This window comes from Pyxicephalus adspersus, chromosome 3 (genome assembly GCF_032062135.1).
Source record: "Pyxicephalus adspersus chromosome 3, UCB_Pads_2.0, whole genome shotgun sequence".
NCBI classification, from domain to species: Eukaryota; Metazoa; Chordata; class Amphibia; order Anura; family Pyxicephalidae; genus Pyxicephalus; species Pyxicephalus adspersus.
The window spans coordinates 22,925,223-22,938,329 of record NC_092860.1 but is presented as its reverse complement, the minus strand read 5'-3'; the positions used below and the strand labels follow the sequence as shown (position 1 = coordinate 22,938,329).

At 38.7% G+C, this 13,107-nt stretch overlaps 1 protein-coding gene across 1 annotated transcript in view; it reads left to right on the top strand.

The window, feature by feature from the left end:
• The first annotated feature begins 3 nt into the window (after nucleotides 1-3).
• Nucleotides 4-13,107, top strand: part of RECQL5 (RecQ like helicase 5) — a 53,228-nt gene continuing 40,124 nt past the window's right edge. The window contains exons 1-4 of the mRNA XM_072403898.1: nucleotides 4-141; nucleotides 1,597-1,644; nucleotides 8,834-8,994; nucleotides 11,677-11,798. Of these exons, the coding sequence (XP_072259999.1) occupies nucleotides 8,865-8,994; nucleotides 11,677-11,798 (252 nt within the window). The 5' untranslated portion in view covers nucleotides 4-141; nucleotides 1,597-1,644; nucleotides 8,834-8,864. The remainder of the gene's footprint in view (nucleotides 142-1,596; nucleotides 1,645-8,833; nucleotides 8,995-11,676; nucleotides 11,799-13,107) is intronic.

Here is a 13,107-nt window from a genome sequence, read left to right as displayed (position 1 = left end):
GTCATCAGGCCGCGCCGCAGCGGCGGAAGTTGGAGGAAGTTTGCGGAGAATTTCGCTCGTCTGTACAGTTTGTGATTTCTGTAACTTTGTCATTTATAGAGGGGAGAAGCTCCTTGCGGTGTGAGAATTGTTATAGGAGAGGTAAATGAAGACCTTTGTCTCTGGGCACTCCATATGTGAGTGAGGTTAGGGCCCTGACACAATCTCCTCCGATTTGTTGGTGTTGTATGAAAAAACAACCCTTGTCCTGGAAACATAAACTTAGGGTGCTAAAGGTCCAACTTATATTACAATTGGATGTAAATTGAATGGAGCTGGGGTCTGGTTAGGTTGTAATTATTGCAGCTGGGGAGATTTCTTTTCACTTCCTGTTAGGGGAAGATGTGATGGAGATCTCTCTGGTGTGACACAGACAACCCCCTCCCCCTCCTATAACAGGAAAAGGTTACGGTCATCAATATAACTATAACAAATGTATTTATTCCTGTCCTGGTGCAAACACTTCCACTATTTTCTGTCCTGGTGTCACAGGAACGGGAAGTGAGTATTATGCTACCCAACAGGCAGAAATATCTACCTATGTATTGTAAAAAGAGAATACTATGCTAACACTGCGACTGGCACAAATAATATATATATAATTATTCATAATAAGGATCTCTCCATAAAAAAAAAAAACTGATAGAAATGCTAAGGCTAAGTACACACGTGCAATAATTGTTGCTAGAAAGGATCTTTCATGATCCTTTCCAACGACAAACCCCTGCACGATGCATGAACGAGTTCTGTACATACCACGACATGGGAGAGAAGGACGCAGCAGCACCACGCTGCGCCCTCTCCCTATTCCCTTGCATTACGATCGTTCTTCGTCCATTGTCCATGGATCAGTAGTGACATTTGGAATGACTGATGAAGAGCGCTGTACCCACGCCAGATTTTCGTCCGTTATCAGCTCTGAGCCGAATATTGGATGAGAATCATCAGACATGTACGTAGCCTTAATGACGTATCAAGGCACCGCTGATAAGATATCTGAGATCCCCAGCTATGGGACATATAATGCAATGCACAAACAGAGCAGCTTTACCTGGAGGCAGCCCCCTTCTTTTTTAAAGATACAGCTATGCACCAAAAGCCCAGACATCTGCTTACAAGGCAGCTGAAGATTCCAGTGTGCACCAAGTTCAAACGGATAACAATGGCAGTCAATCAAGTATAATAAAAAGCAACAAAAAAGGGACCGTGGTGCACACGCAGGGCTCACGTACAAAACAGTACACCAGGGACCAACATTTTTTTTTATTACTGCTTGAGTCCTCATTGGAGAGATTAAATCCCTTCTTGTCTTGAAGATCAATAGTGATGTTGCAAAAGATCAGCACCACTGCGATATAAACAATTAGAAAAAGTGAAAGCAGCATTTTCTAAAAGAAAAAAAAAACATGACTTCAAGAAAATTCATGTCATTCAGTTGGGAGTTGTATTTTCTTGAATTACCTTTGAGCTTGTAAATTACATTAAATATTGTCTATTGCTTGTACTACCATAATCCACTTTTACTGGTAATTGTTTTTTCTTCTTTTTCTTTCTCAGTAACACACTGATGTACCTCTAGGATAAAGAATAAAGTATTATTATTCGGTAAGAGTTGTGAAATGATTTGTCACATGTTTATATAAAATGCTTTCTCCTAAAGTAGATCTCCTGGCAAATCCATAAATACAAAGTTGAGATATACAAACTCGTGAATTGTTTCGCTGTCCATACCATTTGTGGTTCTGTTCATACATTTTTTATGATTAAAACACGCATGCCTCACTTCAGAGCTTTCTGTACCAGGTATAAACAGAACTCCCCTCCAGCCATAACTGTCTGAAGCTTTTGCCACAAATTTTTAAAGTAAACTTGTGCTGGGGGAAATATTGTTTTTGAACATGCCTATTAGCTGGCTGTCATGTAGATTTTTCTTTTTAATATTAGACAAACAATTACATTTAACAACATGGCTTACAAAGTTAGAAAGTTCATAAATTCAATAAATTCAATACCCTTATTTAAAATGGTGATCCCATGATTTAGAACTGACCGGTCTTACAGCCGGAGCTGCTGTTTGTATCTGTTCTTAAGAGATATCACTGCCTACAAAATATTATGCATCCAGAACCTCTGGGAGTGTTGAATTCTGGTCCCACATGATATGCTGAGCTGCAGACCAGGAACCATCTGGCCCTACTCTGCAGTAGTTTGACTTAAAGGAGGCATTAGGGTAGACTTTTCCATAAAAGTACCGGTCATTACTTATATATTGAAGATTCATATCAAAGCTTGATCCATAAAACACAAACGCCAGTATAATATAAATATAAAAAAATAAATAAACCCACCACCCCCTCTCAATCCAGTTCATTTTTTCAGGTGGAAGTTAGAAATTGCAGCATCTGCAATCATCAAAGAGGTCTTCTTAGAGCATTGAAGCTAGTTACTTTCCAGTATATAATTTCCCAATCTGCTTTGCAGAGGATTCCAGGAGGTTAATATAGAAACAATTTTAGGTATGCAGCACTACTTTAAAATGTATATTCAGACTAATCATTTTTTTGCCTGGAGTTCTGCTTACAAATTCCTAAAAAGTTGTATTCCTTGCTTGGTATCACTTTAGGGACTCTATTTATAAAACAGGGAATGTAACATTCCCTGAAACATTCACTGGTGGGAATTAATTACTTTGAAACACATGGATCTCGAACATTCCCACGAGGGAATGTATAATTCCCTGTTTTATAAATAGAGCCCTAAGTGTGGTATTATTAAATTGTCCTAGGCTACATAATTTTATTTTCTTGGAGTAATCTTACAGATATGAAAGACTATTTGTGAAACAAAACATTTTATAATTTGACCACTTTGCTTCCATAAATGTTGAAATGTGAGAAAAAGATGCAGTGCTTGTGCCTATTTCATTCAGCTTAAGATTCATTATCCTTTGAAAAATATCTATAGTATCTTCAAAACATTTGTAGTAAAGAAATAACAATCTTCCTCCTAATTGGTAATATACAGATCCAAAAAATCCCCTGAGGAAGCTGTATGGTGAAATGTGTCGGGCCACGGAGCGTTAGGACAAAAACCCAGAATCATTTTAAAGTACAGTTGTCATAAATCTGAACAATTATGATGAATAACCTCCTTTCAGTAGTAATCTTCAGTGAAAATTATCGTCACTAGGACTGAAGTTTTTAGTTGTTATCAGAATAGGAACAGAACTGAAACTCTTAGCAAACAGTGGACCTTTCACTGAGAGAGAATGTAAGGTGTCTATGTTTTAAAAATCATTCTTGTCTGGTTGGTGTTCTGATCTTTTGCCTTTTGAATCACTGACCTAGAAAGAATATGCAGCTCTAGTGTTCAGCTAATTGTCACACGTTTATCTGCATGTGTGACCGAAATTCAAAGATCAGTTTTAGAGGCAATTAGCATTCTTTTGAATGAGTTAATTCATAATTCATTTCACTTTAACGCTGAAATCTTCCCTGTTGCACAGTTGTATAGACATTTCTTTTATACTGAAACTGCTTACTCTGCTTTCACTTCGTTTTTAACCGTGTAGCAGTGCAGCAAGTTATGTGGAGCGCTTCATATTTCTAAGCTGGAGAATATTCCCAATCACCTAGCTCTTTCCTCATTATCCTTGCTTTCTTTGGCCTTTCCTTTTTGTTTACTTGATTTTTTCCTTTAAATGATGGAAGCTTAGACTGTGCGCACACGTTCAGTAATTGTCTTTGGAAAGGATCTTTCATGATCACTTTCTATGACAAAAGACTAAATGTATAAATGAGTGCTGTACATACAACTCTGTTCTGTCCTATGGAGAGGGTTGTGGGGAGAATGACGGAGCGGAATCCCTGCTGTGCTCTCTCGTCTTCATTTGTATTACGATTGTTCATGGATCTGCCAGGACGGAACAGAACAGGCTATGTCCCTTCTGCAATAAAACACACTTACCCGCCTGTGCATAGTCTTTTGTTTGAAGGTATACTGAGCTTTTGCATTCACAACGCAGTGTACTATCTGGACATAGTTGGATGCTGAGAATGAGTGAAATTGTCTGTGTATGTGCAGGAAATTTGTCACTCCACCCTGGCAAATTATAACAACCAAGGACTTGATCCCATGTCAACGATGGAGCGAGGAGAGGTAAGTCTTATTTCACTTTAACTACTAATATATATTTTTTTGTTTTATTTATATTTTACTAACAATAACCATATCACTTATTTTCTGTTTTACAGATATCACTGTTCTGTTCTATTCACCTGCAGATCAAATGAGTCTGTAGATAAACAAAACTATGAAAGAAAAGTAGCAATGTATGCACATACATAGCACATATAAATGCTAAGGTTCAATAAACACTAGTGAGAATATAAAAATAAAACAATCATTCCTAACGATCCTAGTTAATTAATACACCATATCCCTTAAAAATCTATTATAACAGATGCCAGTGTTCGGGGATCAGCAGTTGTTGTTGGAACTTTGGCAGATCAAATGTGAAGATGGTGCCAGAGCCGCAGTCCCTGGACAAGGCCTAGCAGTACTGGCAGTAACAATGACAGACATAGTAGTAAACCAGGGGAGCTGGGACCCATTCAGCACAGACAATCCTGGATATTTGGTGACACTACCTCTCTAGGATCCGCTGAACCTAATACATCATCCTGGTGGGCTGCATGGTTCTGCACAGCCTATACATTAGCTTTGTGCTCCACTCTGATCCACACTTCTATGGATAAAAGTGATTTCTCTGGGCAACTTGTCCCTGTTTTTCTGTTGTATTCCCGAACTGTGTCCCCACTGAGATTCATAGACTAGTGGTCACAAAACTTGAGGCCTCGTGCATATGCTTCAAAACTCAATGTGGTACAACAGGACGTGAGCGGGGTATCCTGCAAAGTGTACGATAAAGCAGCCACATTTTCTATACCTGGTTCTTGGATCCAAAGTATTACAACAGAAATTCCCATAATCAACCTTTTCCAATCTGCACTTCCCCATTGAGGTCAACAAGTACAGACCCTGAGAGACAACCTATTTTATTGAGCTTTTCTTGGGAATTCATACACTGGGGACATCCACCCAAGTGACAGATTTTCATACTCAGCTTTTGGGCAATATCCTGGGCTACACAAAACCTTTCGCCAGCCATGGGATGCCCATGTGCCTTTTTGGGCTGTATTGCTAGGTGGGCACGTTCGCTGCTTCCTGTTCATCCAACGCAATTTAGTCTAGAGACTTTAATGCCATGCAGCTTACAACCCTGCGGCTCTCCTAATATTTTGGTTGGAGACTGGTGTCTATGATCATTACTTTATCCCTCTTTCACTGGATTTTGTTTATCTCTACTACAATGGATTTGTCGATCTTCCTGGATTTGTATATTCTTGACTGCTCTCCATGGATCACATACTCGTTGGCCTCTACTGTTTATAATGTAGAAGAACCAAAATGGACTTTTGCTGTTCTTGTATAAGTACCGAATGTCTGACAGACAGACTGGTGTAAATAGTGATTAACTGGAACACAGTTTTTCTGAACTCGGGAACCTTATTTGCCTTTTTCCTAGGCACAGGATCTCTGTAGTGACTGTAGTTGCTAATGCACATGGGTATACTGTAGCTCCTTTAGTTACAGGTAAAGGGTTTGCCCAGTCCACGCAGCTGTCCAGCTTATGTACCTTATGTTCAGCACTTACCTGTGTCGCCTAAAAGCTCACAATAAAACTTGGTTTAAAGAAAAAAAGGTGAAACTATTCAGGCACAGGCATCCATGTAATTGCTACTTTAGAGAAGAATTTAGGTGGACTTTAGTATACTGTGTGAGAAGGAAGGTTTTTTTTTTCCATTTTAAAAGGTATATACTATGCCTGCCCTTGAATAAATGATTTTTACCTTCCTCCTCGAAGACCTTTTCACCATGCTGCACATGCTCAGCTCAATGCACAAGTCTGTAGGTTGCTGGGTAAAGCAAAATGTTGTTCACAGTCATAGAAATTTTGCCATCCAGCGCTAACCAATTAAGATGGCCAAAGATGCTGGTGCTGGCGGCTTGTGGCATTGCATTGCTGGAGGGCAGATACATATAGTTCTGCCTTAATCAAGCTGCAGCCTTAGGCTACAAACACACGTCAGATGATTCTCGTCCAATAATCGTCTCGTCGATGATATTGGATGAGAATCTGGTGTGTGTACAGCACTCGTCTGTTGTTCCATGGAACGATGGTAATGAAAGTGAAGGGGAGAGAGCACAGCAAGGTGCCGCTCTGTCATTCTTCCCCCTCTTATCTCTATACGTACAGTGCTCCTTCATGTATGGTGCAGTCTTTTCTCATTTAAAAGGATCGTGAAGGATCCTTTCCAACAATAATTATTGCACGTATGTACACAGCCTTACAGTAAATCAGTCTCACTGTGCTGTTCCATGCTGTGCAACAGAATTTATAAATCTTTAACACTGAAGTCAATATTTTAAGCTCTGCTTGATCATGGGGTTAGTTGAGATTATGACATTTTGTTATGGACAGTTGTAGTATACCTTCCGTTAGCAGCTGTGAAAGACTAAAATATCCGTGTCCAATGTCAACCAATGCTTTATAACACTCGGACAGGCAGCTTACATACCACTGGATTCCTAGCACATAGGGTTTCTTGCCATCCAGCTGCTGCAATAATTTGTCTTTAGGCCAATCAAGGTAATCAAATACACTTCACTGAAATTTCCATAGGAGATCGTGAAGAATTTGAGGGGTAGACTTGGCTAGTGAGAGAAAGTGGAAGTCCAAAGAAAGCAGCTGTTAAAAGCTGTTTCTATTGTGATGTAGAACACACTGAATCTTTTAAGGATGTACTTTACTGCAAGATTTGTACAGTGTTGTAATGATCATTTTAATATTAGATGGTATTCATCACTATTTTTTAAGTGAATCTGTCACTTTACCAATTAAAGAGAAAGTGCCTGGTTCTCTCTTACAACCTACTGATTATCACCTGTGCTGCCCCCCTCTTCTCCCTATTTTCTTTTAAAGCTTTCAATCTAATTCCTGTGTAAGTTCTATGTCAATCAATTCAGAGTTTACACATTTAAAACGAAACCCAGTCGATACTCACCTGTCCCTGTTAAGTTGAAGGCACTGCCATCTTCTTCCTTCTTCTCTCCCTCCTTCTGATCTTTGGTCATCTTGATTGGTCGGGCCGGGATGACGTAACTCCCAGGTACACAGGAGTTTATTCAGTTGCGGGTGCCGGGATTTCCAGGTATACCTGGCAACAAGTGCTGAGCTGCACATAAACACTGGCCTGATTGCCAATTTTCAACACAGGACTTTAGTTCCTCTTTGATGACCACATCCCCTACTCTACATTATCAGGTCTCGAATACCTAAATTTATCTTTATTATGAAGGAAAAAAGTCAGGTGCTCTCCCAAGTACCAGGTATATCCTCTTTAAAGCCAAGGTTACCCAAATTTGAACAAGGCAGATTCTAATAGGTGAATGCAAACAGTGTTTGTAGGCAAAGTGATACAATATTTGTCCTTTGGCCCAAATAAGCTTTAGCTCTGACATATATTTCAGACAATCAGATTTGGCATTCTGAATGAGCAAAGTCACATTGAGATAAGTTTATCAGTTTGCTGCTTCTTCTTTTACTGTCCACTCTTAGTCTGGAGCAGGGATAAAGCTACGTACACACTTCCAATTATTATCGTTGGTAAACGAACGACGAACGATCCTGCACGATATCTGCGAACGATCGTATAGCACCGATCCTGTACATACAGATAACGACATGATCGTTCGTAGATATTGTACACACAATAGATGCGATCGTTTGAACGATACAGGAAGTTACATGCACCACAGGAACGTTCGTTCATCACGCATGCTCAGACCATGGACGATCAATGAACGATCGTACACACGAACGATGGTCAACGATCGTCGTCCAATCCGATCCGCCGGTCCGGTCGTTCATTTCCAACGACTTTCCTCGTTCGTCGGCGTCGTTGGTTACTTTTTTTACGAACGATTTTTGCCCAATCGATCGTTCGTCGTTCATTTTGAACGATAAAAATTGGAAGTGTGTACGCAGCTTAAGTCCTATAAGTTTTACCTAACGTTATCAGATAAAACTCAGGTCTTCTGCCCATCATGTCTGTGGTGTTTGAAGCTTTCTAGATCTTAGCACTTGATGGACAGACAAACAAATCTTTTGACAAGTAAATCAACTCCCATTTTTGGATTTTTATCTGTTGATTTAGATATTTGTCTGGAGACCAACTTTAACACATTCAAATGTCACTCATTATACATTGAATGTATAGCCTAGAATGCATAACAATATATGTGGTCACATATTACCTGACCTGTAACAAAGAGAAAGAGGTCTTACCTGCCAAGAATGAATATTATTATGGAGTGATGAGAAAGGTATGGGAGCTAGTCTGTAAATTCACCACTGTGGTTTTTTGCAACACAGTTCCTTGTTAAATTACAGCAAACCCCAATATTTAATGCATAAATTCAACAACCATGTTCCAAAAGAATAGTCTGGCAGACAATAAACATACAAAGTGATTTTATTTGCATTTGTTTAGCATTTGCTTTCTTATCATGGTTTAATAACAAACTTTTTCTGGAATGTGATTGGAATATCCATGTAAATCTGCAACGGCTTGGTTTCTTTTATCATACTACCACCAAGCACAGCCTATATCTTCTGATTTTTTTTTTCATTTTTTAGAATATTTATTAATAAATATTTTCTCTCTTGTAGGAGGTTTAGATGCATTTGTTGTTTCCAAAAGATGAATGCAGAGTCTTCCTCTTCATCAGCACGACCAAAGTGCAGAGTGCAGTCTGCCCTGAAGAAGATTTTTGGATTTGACTCTTTTCGGTCTGACCTGCAGGAGAATGCAACTCGTACTGTGGTTAGAGGTGACTGTCATCTTTATTTTTTTTCATTACTACAGCTAGAATAGGTTAGTAGTCTCCTTGGTTTTTAGTCCTACACCGTGACAACTATTAAATATTGGACTTTGTCTGTACTCTCTGTCCCAGTGACTGTGATAAGCAGTGGATCTCCATAGCTACTCTTTGAATGTGTTTACAGAATAATTGGAATGGCCTCAGTTTATATATACCTTTGCAGTATTTTTTAGTGACCACCAAAAAGTAGTAGGAAACTGCAGTAACCTTGTGGTAAGTACATGTGTTTTATCTTTAAACTTGTTACTTTGTGCTTGAGGTTGACCTGCAACCCAGTCCTAAGGTATTTGAAATCAGAATGTTGTTTTTAAATCTAAATGTATTCATATGTTCTTACCTTTACATTGTCTCTACAGGCAGAAAGTATGACTTTGGGCCTGATTGTCCAAGGCTAGAGAGAATACACTTTCATCAGTGAAGCTGGGTGATCCAGCAAGCCTGGAATGGATTTCTTCAAAGTAATTGTCTATTTGCAATGTTTACGATCCTGGACAAGATACATTCAAGGTTTGCTGGATCATCTAGCTTCACTGATGAAGGTGTATCCTCTTCAGCCTTAGAGAGCATTAATAAATTAGGTTCTTTGATAGGAAAGGGACTTCACATGTTCTCATTTGAATCATGATTAGCAACATTCCATTACATTTTCTGTCTAAAGCCCTCTTACTCGGATATTCCCACTTTCAGTCTGTAGATTAACGGCAAGTATGACTATCTGAGGAATGGAAGGCGGCAGAAACAAAGTAAAGGCATGTAATCATGATTTAGAGCAGAACATACAAATACATTTTATTTTAAAAAGAAATCCAGAATGATAGATGAATTGTAAATGAACAACTCCCAACTCAGCATTAAATAATCATTAATTCACAAACTGTTTAAATATGTTAAAAGATGATGAAGCACAACGATTCTTGGGTGCCATTAGAAATCCAGCAGATTAATTCATATGATTATAATTCATTTTCAACTTTGTGTACAGTACAGATGTTGCTGTTCAGTCATTGATTTTGCACAGAACCACATAGATTTAGCCTGCAGTCAATATCTTTACAGTCTCATCTGTAGTCATTCCAGTGGTTTGCTGAACTCCGCGAATGAGTGCAACATTGCTGGAATCATACATTCAGAAAGAACACTTGTTCATCGGGAAGTCAGCACCTCTACATGTTATGCTTAGTTTAAAGCCGAAGCATGTACAGGCAATTGAGGTGTAGCACCAAACAATTAAAGCATAGCCAAACCCAAAAAGCAAAATTGTAATCTATCAAAGTTTCGTAGTTAATGGATGTACTTAATGCTTCCGTTTTATTTGTGCTGGCTCTTATGTTCACCTGTAATTATTCAGATAACACACTTTCTGTTCCTTGGTTACTGGGTTAACACCACTGTAATTATAAAGAGAACCATTTTTGTCACCATCGCTGGATATCAAACATATCTACTTCGTTTTATCTCTTTTACATGGGGGTTGGGCTGGCAAGTTTGTTTGTGTCTCCAGCTAGATTCTCAGGAAGTGACAAAGATGTTGCATCTCTGCCATGACCAGCAGGTATTTTCTGTGCTTGCTGTAAAAAGTCTTAGCCTAAAGAAAAAAAACTAATGTAGTACACAACTAAGGAGTGATAAACTGCAATATTTTGCATTTTTTTTTTTAATTGCATGATGGTGGGCCAGGGATGCCAAGGTACACAGAAAGTGATTTGAGAATGAGCACAGTTAGGTACAGGTGTCCAGTCCTTTATCAGTGTTTTTTTTTTACATAATATGCACAAAGTAGATGTATATGATCTAATGTGTATTTGTTGTACTGTTTGCAAATAAATAAAAACCATGAATTTTAAAAGCATTGTTATCTTTTTATTTGTAATAGGGAGAATAGGGGAGAATTTGCTGCTGTCACAAACTATAAAACATATTGCCTAATAATCTGAAGCTATTAGGTGTCAAAAGTGCACAGGTTGAATATTTAGGTAATCTAGAACAGTGTTTCCCAACCTTTCTTAGTTGCGGCACATATTTTACAATTAGAAAAATCCCACGCACGGAACACCACCAAAAAGTCACAAATTTTTTGCAGTAAATAAATCATTTTGGGACCAATTAACTGAAATTGGATAATTTCCCACGGTACACCCGAAGATCTCTCAAGGCACACTAGTGTGCCGCGGAACAGCGGTTGAAAAACACTGATCTAGAAATAAGAAAAACCCAAAAGAAACCTTGACTTGTTTCAATAAATGTTTGCCAAGCCTGTTTGTGGATAACATGAAAGAGGCAAAGAAGAAGAAAGCCTTTTTGTGGCAACAAAGTAGTTGACTTACTGCAAATATATAGCATTCTAGGCTATACAAAGCTCAATTGAGGTAATCATCAGCACATATAGACACATATATAGAGAGAGCACAATTTACAGTAGCAGTTTTGGTTATATAGTCATCTCAGAAGATATTCGATACATAGGGATGTCTGTTTCCGATGCATTTGGCTGTATGGCTTCCTCAGGGAAGAGTAGAGACTGAACTAGACATGTATCATACAGATAAATAGTTAGAGTAGTGTTCAAAGATATAATTTTGCTGATTTATTCCTCTTTACTTATATTGTATTGAATACCTGCCCTCTTTTTAGGTGACAAAGATGTGTTCGTGTGCATGCCAACTGGAGCCGGCAAGTCACTCTGTTACCAGCTTCCAGCTGTCCTTAAAGGGGGAATTACCATTGTCATCTCTCCACTAATTGCTCTGATTCAGGTAATGACATGTGCAGTATATGTGCATTTGTATTGTTTAGCAAAGGTGTCTGGAATGTGGCTGGGATCTGATTGGGCATCATCCAGATCGATAGATGATGATTTAGTTAGCTAAAGCTTGGCTTTCCAGGCCCAGAATTGGTAAAATATATTTGTGTATGTTGCGAGCTTACTGTGGAAGGCTGCTCGTAGAAACAGGCTTGCAGCAGTTCAACTAGGTAGTGTTTTATTTTTAAAAACAAAATTCTGTTTCCTGCCTGGGTTCTTTATTTTGGTACAAGGTTACCAGGTAACGCAAGGTAAAAAATAAAAGCTTCAAAGTAAACAATAGTCTGGCTGAGCCACTAACTACCTGTTTGGTAGTTTCCCCTCTTACTAACAATGAAATACAATAGTTATTTTGCATAAACAAAACTTGACAGCTTAAGCTACGTACACATGTGCAATAACTGTCGTTAGAAAACGAACGACTAACGGCAGATCAACGATTATGCACGATTATTTTGAACAATTGTATTGTGCACAATTCTGTACAGGCTGTAACGATACGATTGTTCAAATATAATCCTCCAATAATGTACACACGCTAGATACGATCATTTGAACGATGCAGGAAGTGACATGTAAAGGAGAAAGTGTACTGCTGAACCATCCACGATCACTGAACGACCATACACACAATAGATTGCGAACAATTGTCGCCCAATCAGATCTGCCAGGGCGGTCGTTCGTTTCCAGTGACAATCCTCCTTCATCGATGTTGTTGTGCACTTTTTTCCTTTCCCTTCAAGCTTTGGGAAGCCACCAAGCTCCCAGCAGTCTGCTTCTGATTCCCTAAATAGATTATCAACATAACGTTTCCTGGAGCCCTAAAATGTAAAATCCCCAGTCTGGTTGCTATATAAACACTACCCAGGACCTTTCCAGTCAGACCCTTTTCACACTATTTATAATGTTTTGTTCTGCTATACCTAATATGTAATATCTTAGGTTTGGTGTAAGGTGTCTGTAACATATTGTTATTGTCCCACCAAGGAAAATCATATGACAGTATTAGGTAGTGTTTAGTCTTTTGGGCTAAATAGCCCGCTGGCTTCTTTCTGAAGAATATATGTCTTCCCAAATGTCTGTAGCATACAGAACTTCTTCTGCTACAGACTTTAAGAGAAATACAAGAGACTTTATCTCTTTGGTTTAGTGATTTAAATACATATTAGCCTTTTCTCCACCTTAGGGACTTTTGAGGCAAAGTGATTTTAGTTATGTAAAGCTGAAAAAGGAATTTCCTGTAGAAGTTATTTTTTAAGTAA